This window comes from Bacillus rossius, chromosome 12 (assembly GCF_032445375.1).
Source record: "Bacillus rossius redtenbacheri isolate Brsri chromosome 12, Brsri_v3, whole genome shotgun sequence".
NCBI lineage: Eukaryota > Metazoa > Arthropoda > Insecta > Phasmatodea > Bacillidae > Bacillus > Bacillus rossius.
In genome coordinates, this window is record NC_086339.1 from 17276366 (window position 1) to 17299241 (window position 22876).

The following is a 22876-nucleotide window of genomic DNA, read 5'->3' on the forward strand; positions in this document are numbered from 1 at the left end:
CTAAAACAATTTTATATAGGCCTATATGTAATTTTTTTGTGTAAATCTGCTTACTATTGTAGTAAAATTAACAGACATTTGAGTAGATTATACACATGCATGCATATGTAGCCCCTACGTACATTATACACACTACGGAGTAATAAAACATAAAATTAAGAATTAAAAACAAAATCTTAAAAGTGATATATACCCTATATATATAATATTGCTTTTCAAATAATTGTTTATCCTTAAAGGCATCGGAGTACCGCCAAGGGAACTAGATAACGAATAAAATTTTATCAAATCATTAAGTAGTTGTCAATCTAACAAGCTAAAGTCTTTAATTAACTATTTAATCGACTTCGGGAAATTCGCTTAAAACAGAAAACTGTCAAACGACGTCGTATCTCACACGTCCGTCTCCATTCCAGTCGCTCACTCAATGACGTCACGTCTGCTGCATCACACAGCTTGCTCACTCACGCCAACAGCGTGTTAGGTACCTACCTATAGTACAACCGAAACATCTTTCCCGCCCGTCCATTCCCCTCTCCGATAGCGTGTGCACCTAATGAGCTGAACTATTACTAGAGACCCGGAAAATTCGCGGGTTAATTTCGTGTTATGCTAAAATTAAAATAATTATACCTTAGTGCTGCTTATGTCATTGGTTCACTGTTAATCTGGAGGACTGAGGGCCAATTAGAGACCCCTCACTCATAGAAGTGTCGAATCACAGGCCACCCAGTCGAGACGACTCACAAGTCAGCAGCCAATGAACAGTTGGCATTTGCCCGAGTGTGTAGAGGATATTGGAGTCTATCCTGGAGGTCATTGAACCCGCGAATTTTCCGGGTCTCTAACTATTACTAGGCCTACTAAAACTAAGTATTTTTGTATGTAGAAAAAAAAAGGTAATACGCAAAGCTATTATATTCTATTATAATGTTAGGCTAAATAAATATGACAATTTTCTTAGTAAATTATCCACTGGATATCTGAATTTGGCTTCGCTTTTACAAAGGGATATAGCTATTATTTTAGAAACCAGTTTCCCCGAAATATTTTATACCTAGTACCTAATAAAAATATATTTATTGTAACTTCATACTACACATGGCTATGGTTATTTTTGCATTTATGAAGTACCATTCTTACAAAAATTGACCCAAAATTTTATATTTTAATTCATGTTTCATTCAAGCGTAATTTGTTTAAATCATGGAAATTATAATATAATATTAAATAAATGTACTTTATCTTGTTATCGCATACTTATTAATGTACTCAGTTAATACTGGAAAGCTATTCAGGGAACGGTTTACAAATAACTTTAACTATTGGAGGTACTGGGACGACACGAAGTAGGTACCTATAGGTAAATGCCCGGTAAAGAATATGAATGCAGTATTACTGCGAACAATATTTTGTAGTGCTACAGTAGTTGTTTTCATGTAAATGAACAAAACTATTTTACATGAATATTTCTGTTCCAGTTGCATAAAAAAAAATCATTATTGTGTAGGACTGACTCCTACCTTAAAATTTTGTGTTGTTTTATTGCTACCTACATTAGCCTATTCTGTTTCCAGTTCGCTAGTTTAAACTTTCTATTTTGTTTACTTAGTGGTCCCACGACGCTCTTAAGGATAAAAAAACATTTAAAAAAATAATTAACAGATTTTATTTCCGATTTTTTAAGAGTTCGTGTTGTTGTGTCCGGGGTAAAAAATGATTAGTTCAATAATTTTATTTCAAGTTTTTTTTTTTAAATTTAAGAGTTATAGGTCTAAATTATAATTATTTCAACTTGAACACGTGATAATCGACGCGCTATCCCAAACTTAGCGCAAATAGTTAGGTACGTAGACATACCTATGCGCTTAAAACCCATTCATCGTCATTTTAAGTGAAAAATTGATTTTAACATAAGCACATAGGTAACTCCTATCTCATACCTGTGCCTAACACAGTTTCTTTACTTAATTTACAGGAAAACACCAAAAGAAGCGACATATTTTACGTCACAATGAGTCCGTAACTGAGAAGCGTTAAGGGTGGTTGTCCACTTTTGAGCAATGGGATATCTGTTAATGTTCTCAGCCACAATTTTATTAGTAACTTTATGATAATTTTAACTTAATTATGATCCTCTATTGTTTTTATAGTACTTATATACTTATCAAAACATATAGGCCTACTTATCAAAACCTACATGTAGACCAACACCTTCTGAATTGTATAGGACATTGGCACTGCGATTTGATTTCGCGTTCAATTATGAAAAACATTTTGGCGTGAAATGTGAACTGATAGTTACGAAAAAAAAGTTGATAACTATCACAAATAAACTAGAAAGTGAAATAAGATAGGCGAACCAAAAAATTATCAACACTCAACGCGACTTAATGCATTGGCTAGCTTCATTAATTTTTTTATATAATTAGGTACATACCTACCACTACCTATGCGATAAAAATCAACAATAGTGTTTAATTGTAGAAAGAAAATTTTCAATTAAATTTTTATCAAGTACATTGTAGGTAGGCTATAGGTACCTAGTAAGAATACACACAAAAACAAAACTTAAATAATTAAGTAAACTTCAATTTACATTTCATAGGTCAAATCACAAGCCAATACCTAATGTATTACAACTTCGATCAATTTTTGTTGTAGGAAACTTTTCATCAGAGGTCAATGGACTACTTAGAACACAAGTTAAATAGCTAATTAAAAATAAAATTAAGTAAAAAAAAAAATATGTAATTTTTTTAATCATTCGGGGGGAAGGTAGTGTAATCAATAAAATATAATGTATTTCGAATGGTTCACTAAAATTAAAACAGCGTGTTTCAAATGGCAGTTTTTTTAAACTGTCATTAGCCTACCTAAGTTGAGAAAATATACGCTTTGGTAACATAAGGTAGGCTAATTCGTGCATCATGAAAGCCTCTTGCACCATAACCAAAGAAATTATGCATGAAATATTTTCCCTGAGTGTATTAAAAAAAAAAAAAAAGATTGTTTGAAAGAGGTCGGGGGATCAGGTAGAAGGGAGGAGGGAGGAGGGAGGAGGGGAAAGGGAGAGAAGGGGGAGGGGAGACCGCGATCATTATGCGACCCGTGTCGCTCACCCGTTTGCGACGGCACCTCGGCAACTTGTCGCGACAGCCGCCGCTTGCGGGCTCTCGGAACTACCCACTTGGTTCTCGTTAGCAAATGAAGTAATCACCTCCCCTCCCGCGCCATTACACCTCCTCCGACACTCATCCCCCCTCCACACCTTCCCGGCGCTGTCATCGTTTTAATTTCCCTCCCCCTCGCCGTGCGTCGGTCACTTCCCTGGCCCGCCGTCCGCCTAATTGAATGAGCGTTTCGAAACAACAAAAACCTCAAGCGCGAACACTGCAGGAGGGGCGGGTGGTGGGGGAAGGAGTAGGGGAAGAGAGGCCGACAAATCGCGGCGCGCGGTGGGCGGGGCCTGCGGCGGCCGCGGTGGGCGTGGCCTCAGGGGGAGGAAGAGGGGAGAGGGGCGGGCCAATCCCTGCGTGGAGGGGGGAACGGAAGGGAGGTGGAGAGGTAACTTCCCCTCCTCTCCCGGGGCGCGCGCGGGAGAGCAGCTCCAAGTCTGGCGGCGGCCGCACGCGCGACGAAGCCGCTCGCTGCCGCCCCCGAGGACAGCTCCTCGCCGCCGCCGCGCGCCGCGTGTCGCGTCCCCCACCGCCCCCGGCCCGGCAGGTGCACAGTGCGCGAGAGGGAGGGGGATGGTGCCGGAGAGCCGCCCCCGGCGGGAGGCGGCGCCCGCGCCGCGCTGAGGGCATGGTGCTGGAGGCGGGAGCGCTGCCGCCCCCGCTGCAGCTGTACGCCGCCGCCTTCTCGCGGCCGCCGGTGCTGCCCGCCTTCTTCCCGCTGGGGTTCGCGCCGCCCCCAGCCTTCTACCAGCCGGCGCCGCCGCCCCCTGCCAGGCGGGACGACGCCGAGTCCGGAGGCGGCGCATCGCCTGGTGGAGGTGAGCCGCTGAGGGGGCAGGGATTTTTCGCGAGAAACAAAAACTCTCAATAACCATTAGATGCAATCTGGTATGCCCGTGCTACCTGTTTCTTCCTTGTGACTGGCGGCCGTCTGCAAGAGAAGCCATTGCCTTATTTGACCGGGCCATTCATGACGCGTTTACTTCCGCACTGAACTATAGCGATTGGTGTGCCGACAGTATACATTTACCTGAAATAAACTCGACTAATTACGAAACACAGATGATGTTACAGTGTTTTAACTTTCAACTAGTCTCGCAATATTTTTGCGAAATTACATGCCCCTACTAATGAGCACACGTGGGTTGCATACAGAATGAGTGGTAATAGATCAAAAAAATTCACCACAAAATAAGTTGAAAACAGTTATCCAACTAATGGTATAAAGTGCTTCTTAAAACTGGTGTACGTTGGAGTTGGAGTTGAGCCATTTTTTTAATAATAAATAATAGATAAAGTGTCTAAGATAGCTGTATTTTTAACATTTTTATGACTATCTACTATCTCCAATTATTTCAATAGAACTAATTGTGTTGCAGCTCAAAGAAATAAATGTATTTTTGCATGAGTCTTGACCAGTTTCTGAATATTTTTTTTTCTTTCTTATATAGGTACCAAGATTATTCTTGAGGATTCATTTTCAAAGTAGGTAAGCAGTGGTGGATCCAGGATTTTGGTTTGGGGGGGGGGGGGGGCCTTGACCCAGCTGAGGCTAGGCTTTATCAAGGCAAACACTAAATAGTGGACCCAGATGCTTTTGGAGGGGGCTTGAGCCCCTTAGCCCCCCCTCTGGATCCGCTACTGTAGGTAAGTAAACTTCGTATCCGCAAATTTAAGTTCTTCGTAAATTTAAGGTAAAAATTTTTAACATAACAATGTAGCCGCATACCAGCCTTGGGAAACACATTAGACCATAAGTCGCGAAGAACCTGCGATCACAGTTGGTCCTTAAAATTCAGACTCGCCTTTATAACTTGTATTCGCAAATAACTTATTACTAACTCATTCCATACGTAATCAAGACGATAGTGTGTATTCATCGGCTGCTGTGACACTAAGTTCCTCTCCAGGATCGTTTGTGATTCTGTCCGATGTTTTCCCTGGGTGTTTACATTGGCTTCTAATATTTATGGGTGTGACAAACAACGCCGTCATCAAATGACCAAGGATGCTATAGGGTACAGATATTTTGTATTCTAACAGTCATTAATAAAACCACTAATTTTTTCTGATCCGTGCGGTTTTAAATGCCTCTTAACCATGCAGTTTACTGCAACGTTGAATAATTTTGTAACATCATAATTAATTTCTTAAAAATTTGTGCTCTCGACAATTATGACATTTGACAAATCAGAGTTAGAAAATTTATTTTATAGGTATAGGCTACCTATGCTTCTCAACAACGCATTAGAAAATGTACAAGATTTTAATTGTAACGTTACAAAAACAGTTTAGGACCTACTTTGGCCTAGCCTATATTCTGACCACTGGGTTTTCCAAAGAGTTTCATTGTAAAATTTGGAAAAAAAAAAATGTTGTAACTAAGTTATAGGCATAATCTTTGATATTCTTGCCACAGTAAGAAAACCGCGTATTTTTACTAATTCAGGATATTTCTAATGATTACCACCTTACAATCCGATAATTTTTACAACAAATACAAATGACAGTGTGAATGAAGTGTTACCAGTTTAATCGTATACATTCCCACGAATTTAGCCAAAACATTTTAAGGTGTAGTAAACTATGTTAAGTTTACTGGTTTTGACGCGATATTATTGCAGTCAGTAACTTTTTTTTTTAAAAGCCAAATGAAATGACTTGTGAGAGGGTTAAACCTAACACGAAATTAGTCGTGGAAGAGATCTACTTGTGAAATATGTTTTGTTAATAATAAAGTTTGTGTTGTGGATCTATAATAATTATAACGTCAATTCACGTAATATAAATCATACCATACCACTTAATATAAGCGAAATAAGGCCATCAACATAGTATATATATTTTAAAAGTAGATTACAGACTTTAAATTTTTCGAGGGAAAAATTTTTTTAAACGGACTTGAGTAAATCTTTCTATGATCGAAAGTAGCTTCATTTCTACTACAGCGGCCTGAAAACCTCGCGTTATAATTTGGCAGTAGTATTGGTACTTAAATTACTTTTTTCGTTCGATGAAAAAGGACTAGAAGCCCTAAAAACAGACGATCGATCATTTGCAACTGGAAGAGAAGGTAAATGTGATAGAAGCCACGTGGAATCGTGACATCTACTTGATTATGCAAACTTTTGTGGAGTCTAAACTGAAACCAGAAATTAATGTGAATTTCACGACTATCTTTAAGTATAGGGCCTACATAAGGTTAAGTTGATCATTAATTGTTTTTCGGGGTCAAAACGAACTTAAGACTTGGCAGAATGTTGCAAATTGAAACATGTTTTCAATTGACCAGTAACATATACTCTTACTCTCACATAACCTGTCCTAGACATGCCTATTTATAAGCCCTGGGTGTGTTTATATACCTATAGGTATATATAGGTATATTCTAAATCTGCTCAAACTAGAATTATGTTGAAAAAAGGTCATGTGACTCACTATTACATACAAAATGATGACACAGCCTGTGTTTGGCAATATATATATATATATTTTTTTTTTCATATTAAGTAAGACATTTATCGCTATACCTACATACACAATCAAAACGTATGCGTCGGATTGACTCAGTTTTGTGTTATTTGTCACAAAAAATTTATGAATAAAATAAAAATAAAATATTATTTTATAAAAAATATTAAAAGTAAATTTAGGGCACCTAGTTTGTAAAATTATATAGAACAATTTTTTTAGAGTAACTTAGATTTTAACAGTAAATATTTTTTGAAAGTAAACGTGGAGAGTTAAGTAGCCTACCTAGGCCTAGTCTATAGCTACCTATATAGTTTCTGATTTATAGCATACAAGAATTTAATAGTCAAAGTCCTAAACCCACTGATTATATTATATGATGTAAATCAGAAACGATGCATTAATTGATAATTGACTTTATACTCATTGTAAAAAAACATAGTTGCGTTTTTACAAGCATAGTCCTTGGAAACTCAGTTGCCAGTATTATCGTATTTAAAATTGGAAGGCATAGCTTTGTGCCATTTGCAATTTTACAAATATAAAACTTGCAGAGTTACAAGTACCTAATATCGTTGGCAACTGAGTTTCCATGGAAATTCCAAAGGAAAAAGTACGAAAAATGTGCATTGTACACTGAAAATACAGTTTACTACATATATTTTACAAACGGCATACTTACAAAGCATGAACATGCTCTATATACAATTCATTCTCAATATAAACATGTGCTATTATTTGTTTTTCATAATCTGCGAGTACAGTCAGTGTGTGAGTGCAGTGTACACGTTTGTGGCATGATGTTGGTCCTCGTAGAGTAGATGTGTGCATGGTTTGTCCTCGTAGAGTAGTTGTGTGCATGGTGTTTTCTATTTACTGAAATCGGGAGGGGGTGTGGGCGATATTTTGACTCTTATTACATCCTTTATTAGCGGTAGGTATAGCTACTAGAATTTATTTTGTCAATGATCCTTACCACAAAACAGAAATTATTAACCTAGAATTTATATAATACGTACACAATACTGTACATTTCCTATTAATTAAACTTTTTCCCAAACACATAGGGTGTGTTTTCTAGTTATATTTATATTTTAGTGTGTTACATTGTCGAATAACTTCTTACAGTTTATAGTGCCATGTTAATTATTTTTATTTTTATGACGTTTCTTATTTAAATGGTTGTTTATGTAAATTTTTCACTATTTGCTATTTGGTCGCAAATTCGACACAAAAAAATAGTAAATGATATTTGCGATATGTAAAATATCAAACAGTGATCGTAATTTTGAACTTTTGCGTGATTTTTACCATTAGGTATATTTGATAACACTTAACAAGTTCCCTAACATCTGGTTATCAAATTTTATATCGAAACATAAATTGCAAGAGCGCTATCAGAGACCGGAAAAATTCGTGTATTAATTTCGCGACAGGCTAGAAGCCAAATACGTTTACCTTTTTCCTGCTTCTATGATTGCACCACAGTTGACTAGGACTCTGAGCCAATGAAAAAAAAAAACTTCAGCGTCAGCTTTATTGAATCAAAAGTAACACAGACAACTGGTCTCACAGTTTAGTAGCCAATGATCAGGCGATATTTTCCTGCGCATGCTACGTAGAGGAGTGTGGAGTCTATCCTAGATGTCAATGAAACCGCGAAACTGTCCAGTTCCTAGTAATAACCCCTGCATAATGGAAACAAGAAAATAACATAACCAAGACGAAAAAAAAATCAACATGGCGTGTGATACGGGGTCATAAAATAAATGTATGCCTAATTTTCTTTACTTTACAATCATAGAGATGGCGCAAGAATTCCAGTAGCGATCTGCAATATTTTTACAGTGTTTCGTGATGTGTACAAAAACTCAGAACACTTGGCCTGTAACTAAAAATATTATTATATTTTTTTTTTAACACGGCGCAAGACTACGAAGTGTTTAAGGGAGTATCCTAAATTATTTTACTTCCTTAATTTCGTGGTTTTGCTCATTATTTTAAAATAATTCGAACTATGGATGAATATCGTTGATTAGGCTACCTACCTAATGCAATATTTAATTAATATTTAAAAGTTAATTAAATGTTTTTTGTGAACTTTAAGGTCTATTCTGGTTTCAACTTCAACAACAAATAATTATGTGGACATACAGTTTTGAATTTACCACCCGTATGTGACCTAAGTTGTAAAACTCTTCATTTTTAGGATATCGTTAATAAATCAGTAAAATTTTGTTTTACTGAAATCCCCTTTCTCCCCAAATCTAAGTGTTTCAGTTTTTATTTTGAAAAAAAAAAAGCTTAAATAATATTGATTTATAATTTATTTTCTGAAAATTAATTGTTTCATTACAAAATGTTACATACGAACGGCTACTTCAAAACCTTACAGGCCTAGATATCACACGATGAAATGTTCTCAATTCATGCTAGGGTTAAAAAAATAACTGGGCATTTAAAGGTTCCCAAAAGCACTTACTGAATCGATAAAACTTTTATTAACATTCAAAAAAGCTTTTCAAATAATTAATTTTAAATAATGAGAGAAATAAATCAAATCAAAGAAGTAACATAATAATTTAAGCTACTACCACACCCTTAGCAACGCATAGGCTGAGTAGCCTAAGTAAAGATTAATTAAACCACGAGATAACTTGATAGGTACAGACTACAGGCCTTACAAATAAAACCTCCGCTTGAATAATTGTAGTTGTAAGTTAATTTTCAGAAACAGTGAATATGAGCAAGTCTAAATAGTTACCTATAGCCTATCATCAGCGTAGCCTACCTCGGGCCTTGTTATTTCCTTACAAACTGCAATCGCCAATGCAAACTTGCTGAACTTATTAAATTTAAAGCACATAGCTACTAGCCTACATGCTAAATAAACTTCCATAATTATTACAAAACAAAATATTTAATCTGTAGACTAGTAGGCCTGTCTATGCATATCAAGGTGTCTAAATTCTGGAAAGTCAGGGTAAGTATTTGGAATTGGTCAGGGAAAATCAGAGAATTTAGTTGAAATCCTGGAAAAGTCATGGAAATTCCCGTGTAGCAGTAATTGGCGTGAGGGGGGGGGGGGGGGGGGGTAAAAATACATTATCCATTCTGCCATCACCCATACAGTGAAATAATTTTTTTTTTCAGTAAATGTTTTAATGCATAGTCCATACACTGTATAAAATTGCATAGCTTATGCAAGTTTCTGTTTGAATTTTTATTTTATTACCAATTAAATTCCAGCTATGGGAATGTTGGAAACTGAATTTTTCGTTATTTCTTTCAGAAAATCACAAAATAAGCAAATTATTTTTAGAAATACTCAAGGGAACTTGAACATTTGATCATGGAAAACCAGGAGAAAGTCAGAGAAATTGTATTGCAAATTTGTGTGAATAAAGGCCTAAGAGAAGAGTTTATGAATATAATTTTCTCCTTGAAAATTAACTACATATAAATAAAACGTTACTTTCAGGGAACACAATAAACTCTCAATAAAATAACGAATAGGCCTAGGTAATTTAGTTAGAATTTAGACTGTTGCAAGGGCGTTTCCAACGTTTATTAATACGAAAATAATTTTAATTAGAATTGAGTAGGTCATAAAACTGTATATTATTTTGTGAAAAAGAAAATATTTTTAATACACCTCAGTTAAAAAAATTATTAGAATCAAATTAAAAAATATATATGCTTTAATGAATTTAAATATTTAATCTGATTCCAAATAGTCCATTTAAATATTTCAAATAAAATAAATTAATGTGTCTACTAAACCAAACATTAAATCCTTTCCCAAAATTATGACTGTTACAATCGCCCAGTAAACATCCACAGAGTCTACAGAGATATTTGAGTCATAAAATCAAAATTTTAAAATATAAATATAGAACTATAGGATGGCCAAAACGTTAAGGCACTGATTATGCGAGATGATTACACATGAGAAATTGTTTAATAAATAAATAAAATTAGTCAGACAAATACCAATGGTTTTTCCCTAAAAAATAAAACTAGAATCCCAATTTAATTGTATACACCTATTGGTATACGCATGCATAAATATATACGTACACATATGCATACGTTCAGATATGCATACATACACATTTGAGACTGAGAAAAAATATTTATTCGTGTTTTAAAAATATTTAAAATTTGAATTAATGTGATTTATTTTTGTGCACTGAAAGTTGTATTACCTAGTTTCTTATTATTTTAACCAAACAAACATGTTTACATACATACATACATACATACATACATACATACATACATACATACATACATACATACATACATACACTCGATGTGTGATAAAAAAAATAAGGTGAATGAATTTTGATAGCAGCAACTGCTGACGCTACTCTATTTGAAGTAATAAGCCTGATAGCCTGATCCATTGAGAGAGTCCGTGTCAAGTTCGAACAAGTTGTGACCTGTCAGTCGGCTTCCAGAGCCGGAAGAGTGAGGTCTTGTTTACCGTGTCTGTCGCGCATCATGGGTAGACACCCGGGAATTATGTGGATTCGTCCGGCCTCAGATGTGCTCAACCCACGTTTGCCTTCACGTTGGTTGATTTCCTAGAGAGAACCATTTTTATCCTTGTTAATTGGCACTAACTGATTAGCTTACTTCTCTCCTAGCTGGGAATCATTGGCTCAGGGTCGTAGAGGGGCGTGTCCAGACAACTACGGTCCAATCATGGACACAGTGTGAGAGTGTGAAGGTTTTTGCATTCTAGTCTGCGACTTCAGGGATGCGCGATATTAAGGGGCAGGCATTTTTTCGCGAATAAATTCGAACGCCTATTAGACTGCAACAAGATATACCCTCAGCAGCGGTTTCTTCCTTGTGATTGGCGGCCGTCTGCGAGAGAAGTCGTTGCCTTGTCTGACCGAGCCACTCAGGACGCGTTTGCTTCCGCAATTAATTACTGTGATTGGTGTTGTAACAGTCTACATGTAGGCCTACCTGAAAGAAATTTACCAAATCACAAAACACAGGTGATTCTACAGTGTTTTAACTCATAACTATTCTCGGAATCTTTTCGCGAAATATGCATGGCCCTAGCCAATATTTCCTAAACCTCTAATCATGGATTTCGAAAAACGCGTTAACGCTAAGTTTTGCTTGCAAAACGGAGACCGAAAAAAATGGGTCGTGATAAAAGGAAAACCTTTTTGTCACCATTCCCGAAATTTAGAGGACCAAGTTGGAGCAGCTGAAGGTCCCCGTCTAGGAATGCTTCCAGTCATGAAATCAACTTGGAAGGGGAAGGGGGGGTTTGTGAGTACACATCGATAGCCAATGAGAGTATCAGATTTGATGTAGGTACTTAAGCTTATTACATTGTTCGTATTACAATTATTTACGGAATTTTTATCACACCTCGTACATACATGCATGCATTGGAAAATGGCTTACCTGCTGACCTTCTGAGCGAGTTCTAACACAACCATTCTTGTTAAATTCCACACTGTAGTTCTTTTTGAAAATGGAAGACAATTCTTTTTTTGTTAAATTACAGATAAGTATTTGTAAATTGCAGTAATACTAAGTTCGTATTATTACCCGGTCATTATGCTTCGTCTTGTTCCAGTACTAACTGGGAACATTAGGTAATAAAACAAAGTGAAGTCAAATTACTAAAAATTCGATTATATTTTTCATGTTTTAAAAAAAGAATTATGCTTGAATGAAACCACAATTAATATATAAAATTATGCGCCAATTTTCGTAAGAAATTGTCTGTATCATCTCAAAAAAAGGTAGGCCTACTTCATGTATGCAAAAAAAAAAAACCATAACCATGTGTTTTACAAAGATAATTTTTTTTAAATATATTCACAAACTATATCTTGGCAACTGGTTTCCAAAGGAATATTTTGTAAAAGTGCAGACAGTTTTACAAAGTTGAAACAAATTATTGATTACAGCACAGTTTTTGAAGTGAAACGTCTTTACAGCCGGTACGGTGTAACTAAAAGTACGACGCTCAGGAGCGGGGAGATCGATAGCGGAGAGGAGGAAGGGAAACATCTAGCTCCCCACTCCTCACTCTCGGATAAACGAAGGTGAAGAAACGCTTCGGTGCTGCATTTTACGTTATGCTGGAAACGACAAAGAGTCTTCTGTTGAAATATTCGATTTAATTCCTTTGGAATTTGTAAACACATTTCTAATACTTAGTGTGCGTGGTTTTTTTATAAGTATTATATATTTTTTTCCTTTTTGAATTAAAATACGTGTCACATAAGTATAGATGGATAAACACAATTATAAATGATAATTAACTATTGGGACAGCTTCATTATCATCATAGACAGGACAAATTAGCGGATTCATTTCGCGGTAAGCTAGAATCCGTTGTCACGAATCTGTAGCCAATGAGTAGAGACCCGGAAAATTCGCGGGTTCATTTTGTGTTATGCTAAAATTCAAATAATTATACCTTAGTGCTGCTTCTGTCATTGGTTCACTGTTAATCTGGAGGACTGAGGGCCAATTAGAGACCCTCACTCATAGAAGTGCCGAATCACAGGCCACCCAGTCGAGACGACTCACAAGTCAGCAGTCAATGAACAGTTGGCATTTGCCCGAGTGTGTAGAGGATATTGGAGTCTATCCTGGAGGTCATTGAACCCGCGAATTTTCCGGGTCTCTACCAATGAGTAGGTACAATCTTTTTTCGCAAAAAAAATAATAAATACATTTCTGAGCGCCTATTAGGTTATACCCGCACCAACGGTTTCTTCCTTGTTATTGGCGGCCGTTGGCGAGAAGTCGTTGCCTTGTTTTGACCGAGCCACGCAGGACGCGTTTGCTTCCGCACTGGATTAGACTACTGTGATGGGCGTTGTGACAGTCGACACGTACCTGAGAGGAACTCACCCGAACACGAAGCACAGACGATGGTACAGTGTTTTAACTTCCAGTTAGTCCAGGCATTTTTTTTCTCTCTCACGAAATACGCACAACCCTACCAATGAGCAGGTGACATTTGGCCGAGTAGGTACATATTTGATCGTGGAGTCTATCCTGGAGGTCACTGAACCTGCAGATTTCTCCAGTCCCTAAGTTATCTCATGTCAGGCTTAAGCGACAATACGTGTAGCCTATGCTTGTAAAACTCGTGGGCATAGCCCGCTGTAGGCTAGACACAGCGACAACCCAGAAGAGCAACCGGTGATCTACATCAAAACACAAAAAAATTGGTTGTCTGTAAAGTCGGTTTACGGACGATAGTTTAACGTGACAACGTCATAACAAAACATTGATGAATTGGTTGCATACTGTTATGAATAAAATTGAATCATTTTTATTGAATTATCACTATTTTGTATGGATACAAAGAAGGAGTGAAATGAAATCTACAATTTAATTTATAAATTTACTTTTATGTGCACTCATTAATTCAAATATGTTTATTACTTTAACGAACAGATTATTTTAACTATAAATTTTATACATGTTTGCTATTTAACTTCTTCCAATCTGTGTTATTCTGTTAAGGATAGGACGATGATAGGAAAAGTAGGAAACGAATGGGAGTGTTTCAAGTTTAATGTGCCTCGAAAAAGTCAAATCGATGGTTGTTCCAATCGAGTGGAAGAGAGATAGATGAGGCGCAAGCGTACAATGAACGTAACGGGACAATGATAGTAACGGTACAATGATTCATCCTTTTTTTGTGCGTGCAGTCGGCGTTCATCGATTTATTAGACGTTGTCACGTCAAAAAAAATTTTTTTTTGCTGTACTTACATACAAGACAGAACTTGAACCGAAGACTCTAGGTTCATTAGGATGACGGACTTCCCACGAATCACACCGGTGACCGGTAGCTCGACGTGCAAATCACCCGAGAACTGTAACAAAAATGATTACATGCTTCAGCGAACACTGAAAATACTTCTCTGAATTTTAATACTAATTTAGCAGTCAGGCTGTTATGATAAATAAGTACAGAAACATCGAAATCACGAGTGTAAACGAATGAACGAGTAATGGTATAACAATGTCGGCTGCAAGATCCGAGACTATTCGACACAGCGTTTTGTGGACCTTTATTCAGATCTACTCGAATCGCGAATTTGTGGACCGTATTTCAGCTATCACGAACACATTTATTTATTTCTTACATTCCACTGAACACGTGGACAACAATGAACAAAGTTCTATTTACAACGTTCATGAACAGAGAAAAAGGTTCGTTTGATACAAACAAATATTTTTGTTTGAAATGGCGAAGTAAATATTTGCTTGCTTAAACAAAATATTTTGAGCCTGAAAATTTTTTACGTCCAATAGAATTGATTATGAAGAACTAACAAAAAATGTAGTTAAGTTGACGGAACCATTTTGTTGGGTCGACAATTTTTTTTTTTTTGCTTAAATCAACTTTATATATTTGCTTTGCCATATACAAACAAATATATTATTCAGGTAAACAAACCTTTCTCTCTGTGTGTGTTTAAAATATCCTGACAAATTTTCTATACCTCTAACAGTGAAGTTAATAAAAGGCATCATCTTCAATTTAAGTCCTGTGCAGTGAAGAAGGAATGACATTAGTAACCAAAAATTCACAGAATAATATTCATTCTTTCTAAACAATACTTCTTTTAAATTTTTTAACTATTATACTAGTAATAGCTTACACCACCCATAGTACTTACTTGAAAAATTATAAATACCTATATTATATATTTCACGTGTCCTGCCTAGCATGGTTGTAGACCCACGTACAGTTTATACTTAAATAGGCTATTTAGGCATAAATGAATACGAAATGACTTAAATTGATCTGAATAATAAAATAAAATTATGCTGTTATTGCCACTTACATATATTTAGTAAAGAGCTAACAGACCATTTAGCCGACATAGTTATCCGTTCTTTCTAGCTCTGCTGCAGGGCTCTCTGGAAGATAAACTTTAATTTTTTTTCAAGAATTTTACACGGTTATCATTATTTAAAAAGTGTGGATGTATGACCCCGAATTTAATATCATAATTCAGCTTATGATTTTGAATTTCTGATTGTAACATCTTAGCTCTCGTTGTACGGCATTTGGTAGCAGTAATTTCGTGAATGGACTCAGAAGTTGCACGGAACGGAAATGTGTAACCACCACGGTGCTGCCATCTGTGACGGATGGCGCGAACCAAAGTTCACATAAACAAAGGGACACTTTATAGTATTAACTTTTTAATGTATTTTAACAAGATAGGCGGTATTTTAATAAAACACATTGTCGAAAATCAGGGCCAAAGTCAGGATTTCTATTTTTAAAAGTTTTTTTTTTTTTTTTGCTTTTATCGGAGCCTTTTCATTATGTAGTTTAACCTTTAGTTTTGCAAATTGAATGACTCGATAGTACGTAGCTGCTCCGGCAGCGAATTATAGCGGTCGGTGAGGAAACTACGTGTGATTCGCGTCACGAAATTTAGTTGAAAGCACCAATTATCACGCTCGGCATTATTTAAAAAAAAATTTTTTCGTTAAATTTTTATGTCCAAGTTTCGTATTATAAGTGTATTTGCAACATGAGAACACATTAATTTGCCCATTACTATTGCGAGTACTGAAAGAGTAGCTCACATTTTTTTAAAAAGTAAGTTTGTAAAGTTTTAAATACAGTAGGCCTACAGTGCATCGTGAAATTGATCCGAAATTTTTTCCCATGTTTTTTTTTTTATCTTGCTAGGTCATAATATCAAAATTCTGTATGTGTTAACATGGGGAAGCCGACGAAACATTAGGAATTTTGTGGTCAAATTTCTGAATACGCAATCTCCCAAGACTGTTGTTAGGTTGTGTATATAAATCTTTTAGACTGTAAGTAATCATTCAGTGGTTACTGCAAGTAGTATAGCCGCAATGAATCACAGAGTGCATTGACATTGCTACCGAAAATATATAGTTATTATTTCTTTTTTTATGTTAACACACACTCATACACACCCAGTAGCCAATAATTGTTGCAAGTTGCAAGCGCAAGGAAAACTAGAGAACATGCTATTACTATTTGTATGTACGTATGCGCTAAATAAAAAAAAGTCGAAATAAAGTGTACAGATATAAATATTTTTTAAAATTATATATTATTAACACTTTGCAGGTAAATCATTTACTCTCATTTACTTCTAGTTTCTCCTAAGTAGAGAGTTGTGGTATTTGAAACTCACTGGAAGTAATTTAATCACTGTTGATGAAATGAGCCACAGTAGGGATCGCATGAGTGCAGACCTGTTGCGTATAAACAAAATTGATATTGTCACAAACCACTGAGAAGGTCCTTCCAAAACACATAATCATTAAAGTTCTTCCACTGCAGCATCTGTTCCTGATCTCAGTTATACTGTAAGGAATGAAATACTGCCTTGTCGAAAAGTCTGTAGCTCATGTGACATATTGAATGGGAGATTAATTGAGGTAATTGCCACATTGTTGAACAGTGTTCATTATTTCATAGTTCATGTAGATTTTTGTGGCCATAGAAAATAAGAAAAGAACCTTCAGGTCTGTGGAGTCCGAAATGGCGCAGTCGCCGAAAAAAAAGTTTGAGTTGACATGGAAACTTTTGTGATCATGCTTTAATATGACCCTTAAGGTAAATCATTGTTTTATTTGAGGAAATCGTCCAAACCTGTCACACTAGCTAAGATGATAATCACCACAATCTCTCCATTATTGTGGCCAATGAGGTGTAATCTACATCTACCTAGTTTTGGAATCACTTTTGGTTATTTTTTTGGTCATATTGAACACCATGCGCAAGCTACCTACCCACTTCACTAACGTGCGGGAATATACTATGTTCTGCATTTGCATGAAATTATTCAAGAACCCTGAAACTATGTATCAAGTTTACTTGACAGCAACATCATCAAATTTCGAATTAAAATTGAGGGACATGCAGTCTTGTTCAATTAACGCAAGTGATGGTGTCACCATTATTCAGATGTATGGTATTAATATCAAGAACTGGTCATTAGACCGTATTGGTTCGTAGGCCATATAGATAATACATACTCTTACCATATTTTAAAAAACTATGGAGAATGTTTTTAGTATTTAATATGTTTTTTTTTGTTTTTTCCGTAAAGAATGAAAAGTTTTAAACTGTTGTAATGCACGAATTTTTTAAATTAATAATTTTAAGGATTTGATAACATATTTTCAGAATTGTGTAAATGGATAAAATACTAGATGAAAAACTTCTAAGTAACTACGTAATCACTTAAAAGTTAATTTTGTATAAGACTGGAAATATAGAGGTTTTGGTTGCAAAACGTTTTTGGATGTGATAGCTAGGTATATTTTGGGAGATTTTGCATAGGTATCATGTAATGTGAGGGACTAAGTAAAGTGATAGTGTTTGTAAATCATCTTACACCTAAATTATTCTATCATAAACGTATTTTAAAACGACTCAATATAAAATGTCATTAAAATTGATTAGGAAAACAAATTATAATGAAAATAAAATTAAAAAAAAAAACTGCTAAGTGCTCGCAGAATTGTTAAAGGTTTTTGATAAAAAATCGGGATTACAAACGTTTTTGCGTATTAACGTTTTTACAGTATGCATATTTTAAACAACTATCGAAACAGGGACTAATGAGCTGGTAGTGCTTGGAAGCCAATTTATACTCAAAAACGTAGGCGGGCATTCATAACGACAAGTACAGTAAGTCATTTTCTGTCTCTAAAAATATTTACTGAAGTAAATTTTTAACAAAAAAATTGCGAAGGGCCAAAAAAATTAATAACATAATGAAACAATGTTAGATGCCACAGATATTAACAATTGTAGGGAATTAAATCAGCAGCAAACGTGTACAGGTTGAAATAAAAGCTACTAACGAACAGGTAGGTATAGACCAAAAATTTGCTTACATAGTAAGAAGAATTTTAAAAAAAATGGAGAAAAGTTTTAAATTACCTTAAAATAATTCATGGACGTAAAAACATTAAAAAAAATCTTTGAAAACTTGTACCTTTAACAAAATAGACGTAGTCCAGAACGCAACAGATATCATAAAAGCTTTTTATTCAGATTATGTAGTCTTCGTTTAAATTATTACGAGATTGCAAACCATAACAACTTATAAAAAAATACCAAAAGAAAGGTGTTGCATGCTATGTAAATCACTGCAGATATAATCTAAAAAAAATGAAAACTCTGAATTATTCGTAGCGCAAGAAAACACGCTAACCTGTAGTTTTAAAACTTCCGTGAACCCAACAGCGTCATATCCTGCCATAATTGACCAATTTTTAACTATGGATAAACCATACTGAAATATCTTGACGTTTACGTCAAGGCATTCTTGGAGACAGTATTTTGATCCTTGTTCTCACGCTGTATATTACTTTCAGACAAGAAACGAGGTAATTATTTAAAATTGAAATTAAAACATTTTGCGAAGCGATATCCACTGGATGCTTACGAGAACAGAGTGGAATACTTTTTTTTCCAGCTAATTTTGACACTTATTATACAGTCTGTTCACAAACTAATGTCCCAGGTACAAATTTCAATAGTATCAACTGATAAGAGTGTTGGCTCAAGTTTATAATTAAAGAGTAACTCAACCATGCATGCGCGAGTACTGCTTTGTTGTTTTATCGCTTGCAGCGCCACCTCTGTTGAAAGAATGGCTCTTTACCCATTTAGTAGAGAGTGAACCTGTAAACTTCCCCTTGGAATCTTTTTGTACGAGAGTGGTTGAACGTCTGAGACCCTGACCGTTGGATTGGTCGTAACAGTCGAGACGACAGAGCCCTTTTTCACTGGCCTCCGCGTTCTCCTGACATAACGCCACACGATTTTTTTTTCCTTTGGGCCTTTATAAATGATTGTGTCTACGTTCCGTCGCTGCCTAATGATTTGCTTGAGTTGAGACAAAGAATTGAAGAGGCTATTGCTTCTATTACTCTGGACTTAAACAAATTTGGAGAATAATTTGACTTAATGTTGGATGTTTGCCGTCTAACTAAAGGTGCACATATTGAACATTTGTAAGAAAAACTAGGTTAGTTTATCTTCAATTCGATGTATGATTTGTTGTAAATAGTCTAAATTAAACTGTTATAATATAGGCCTACCATTGAAACTGTGACATTCTTTTATGGACATTCTATGACGTTTGAAAATATTATTATATATCCTGTACATCATTGTTCAATTATACAGCTGAGACAAAAAAACTTTTTAAACATTTGATATGCAAAATATTTTTATTTAAATAGCCTTTACCTTATTGTTTATTGCTATACTTTCTGAATGTACACTTGTGATAAGTTCTTGTAAAGTCTGTGAAAAGCACAGAAAATGTTTTTAACGTCGCAACTGTTTTGTTTTAGGAATCTATACGCATATTAGCGCACAGGGCTTGCCTTTGTATTATTATTATTATTGATTTTATTTTTGGGTGAAGTTATTTATTTAAAAATATTTATCTGTGAAGAAATATGTTTCCTCTTTGGTACATAGTTAATCTGGTCGAGACTAAGGTTGGCAACAGTTGTTTGTTAGGTTCATAGTTCTCCTAATTTTTTTATGTTTGTTTGAAAACATTGTTAATATGGAAATTTTTTGGTGTGACTGATAAAAAATTTTTTTTAAAGGTTGGTGTGTTTCTTTTAGGCCGTGTATTCATTGATGTTTTCATTGCAGGCTTTGGATGTGATTTATGTAGCCCGCCATTTTCAAACATATTGAATTGTGAAAATGTAATTATTAAACATAACTATATAAAATTGGAAATTTTAAGGAAATTCCTGTTTTAACAAAAATTGGGACTGTTACTGGGCTGACGGAAGGCCAATGGGTTTTGTTTTTTATGCTGTTGAAGATTCAGTAATTAACTTTAGCTACAGTCTGGGTTATATCACTTGGCTATACGTTTAGTATAGTTGGGATATAGACAGTATCCCACGATACTTGGACATTACGGTTTATTTCAAGCTCAGAAGCAGTGTTAAAACGCTTGATTTTTGTGTGAGTAGGCCATGTTGGAATTTGGTAAGTAAAACTGCAGTTGTCTAAAGCGAAGCCATCGCAATTTTGTTAAGTTCCACCGTGATTTCTGTGTCAAAAATATTTTCAAAAGAAGGCAATAAAATTAAGCTAAATGTTGAAACTGATTTTACATTGCCAAATATTGTTACTGAGAGTCCATTTGTGCATTGCCTCGAAACTCAGTGGTCTTAGTGAAAGGTTTGGTTTTAACCCTGTCATTCAAGCATAATTTGTATAAAACATTTAAATAAACATAACTCTGAGAGTTTTATTTAGCTTTTATTGAGAAAACGATTTTTAAGAAGTAATAACAATCGGTAACCGTGCTCAATCTCAAATTTAGATTCGGTATTATTTTACATTATTTTTGAACGTTATTGGAGGTGGTTCTGCTCTTATAAAAAAATTAATCAGAGTGTTGTATGTTACATATCTAAAGGTTTGTGTGTATGGTGTATGTACTCATGAAATTTTAAATTGTATGTATTTTGTTTATTGTCATGTGTGTTTGTTGTTTTTGCATAATTTTAATAATTGTTTTCCTTCTTTATACCTACTATTATTTGTTTTCTCTATTAACACCCAAAGGTGTTATCATAACACTGAAATATCTACCTATCACAACCGAACAAAAATAAAAAATAAATATTTTTCAGAAATTTCAACATAAAATATAAATAACCTCCTATAGGTATTTTCAGACTAGCGTCCAAAGTGGGACGTACTGCGTTCATCTGTGCCGTTTTGTCGTTGTGGTGTCCAAAACATCTGTTTAGTATCAAATTGAGTTCGTCTGTTTGTCGCTATATTGTCCTAGGTCGGTTTTGTGTCTTAATGTAGCCTACTGTTATTTTTGCACCTGTCTTTCCGCGGAATTCTCTGCGCGATGTAGCTTTTATCTTTTGACATCGACTGATTTTGGGTTGTTTACTGTTTGTTTGCGTATCCATGTCTTTTTTTTGTCCGTTAATGGGGTTTATCTATGACATAAAGAGTATGTAAAAAAAATTTGTGAACGAGTCTTTCAGTACTCGCTTAACGATGTGCAAAATATTACCTCAGTAACGAGAAAAATTCCTGTGTTCTCATGTTTTAAATACCTACACTTATAATACGAAACTAGTATACGAAATTCTTAAAAACAAAGTCGAGCGTGATGAACATACGCCGATTGTTTTTTCGACTACATTTCTTGACGCGAATCACACGCAGTGTCGATTTTGCAGAGCGAAAATTTAATAAATACATATAGAAACGAAAAATGCGGAAAAAAAAAGAAAAAAAAAAGACTTGGTGTTTGGACCTGATTTTCGACAAGGAATTTTTTTACTAAAACACTTCCCATCTTGCTAAAAACCCATTAAACGGTTAATACAAAAAAAATCCCTTTGTCTCTGTGAACTTTGGTTCGTGCCATCATCCACAGATGGCAGCACTGTCCGTTCCATGCTACTTCCGTGACATGAAACTACTTCTACCGTACACCGAGAGCTGAGATGTAACACACCTAAAAAAGAAAATAATATTAGGTCCCACTGCTGCGTGGATAATTTTACAAGTAATGCTCCGGCTGCATCTGGCTTGTAACGGGAAAACTGCATAAAGAAGGAGGGCCGCTGTCGCATTGCACGCTACTGCAGCTCGGCGGACGAACACGCGAGATCTCAGCTCGCTGTACAAGTCACAGCATGTACCTGCTTCGTCACGGAAGACAACCTCGAGTGTTGTCGCTCTCCTGACACACATACGCTATTGGAAATAGCCACTGTTACAATCTAAACCCCCCCCCCCCACATCACCATCTTCATAAACGCCTCGCCGTCCAGTAGCGTAGGTAAGAATTATGTACCCACACAAGTACCTACTCCGCAATTATGTACCCACACAAGTACCTACTCTGCAATTATGTACCCACACAAGTACCTACTCTGCAATTATTATTATTATTATTATAAATTGAACAGAAATATTCATGTAAAATTACAGATGTGTGTAAATTTGTACATTAACACGAAAACAACTGTTATCACTACGAAATAGTGTTCGCAGTAGAACTGGGTTCGGATTCTTACACGGGTGCAGTGGTTTCTGATACACGAGAAACCTCAGTTAACTCTCCAGAATGCTAAATGGTCCCGTGCATGTGATAAAGAGAAAAAGAAGCGGAGAGAGAGGGGAGAAGATCG

General features: G+C 35.6%; 1 protein-coding gene across 1 annotated transcript in view; it reads left to right on the forward strand.

The window, feature by feature from the left end:
- The first annotated feature begins 3354 nt into the window (after window positions 1–3354).
- The window catches only part of LOC134537259 (homeobox protein unc-4 homolog), a 114879-nt gene continuing 95357 nt past the window's right edge, over window positions 3355–22876 (forward strand). The window contains exon 1 of the mRNA XM_063377529.1: window positions 3355–3997. Coding sequence (XP_063233599.1) covers window positions 3355–3997 — 643 coding nt within the window. The remainder of the gene's footprint in view (window positions 3998–22876) is intronic.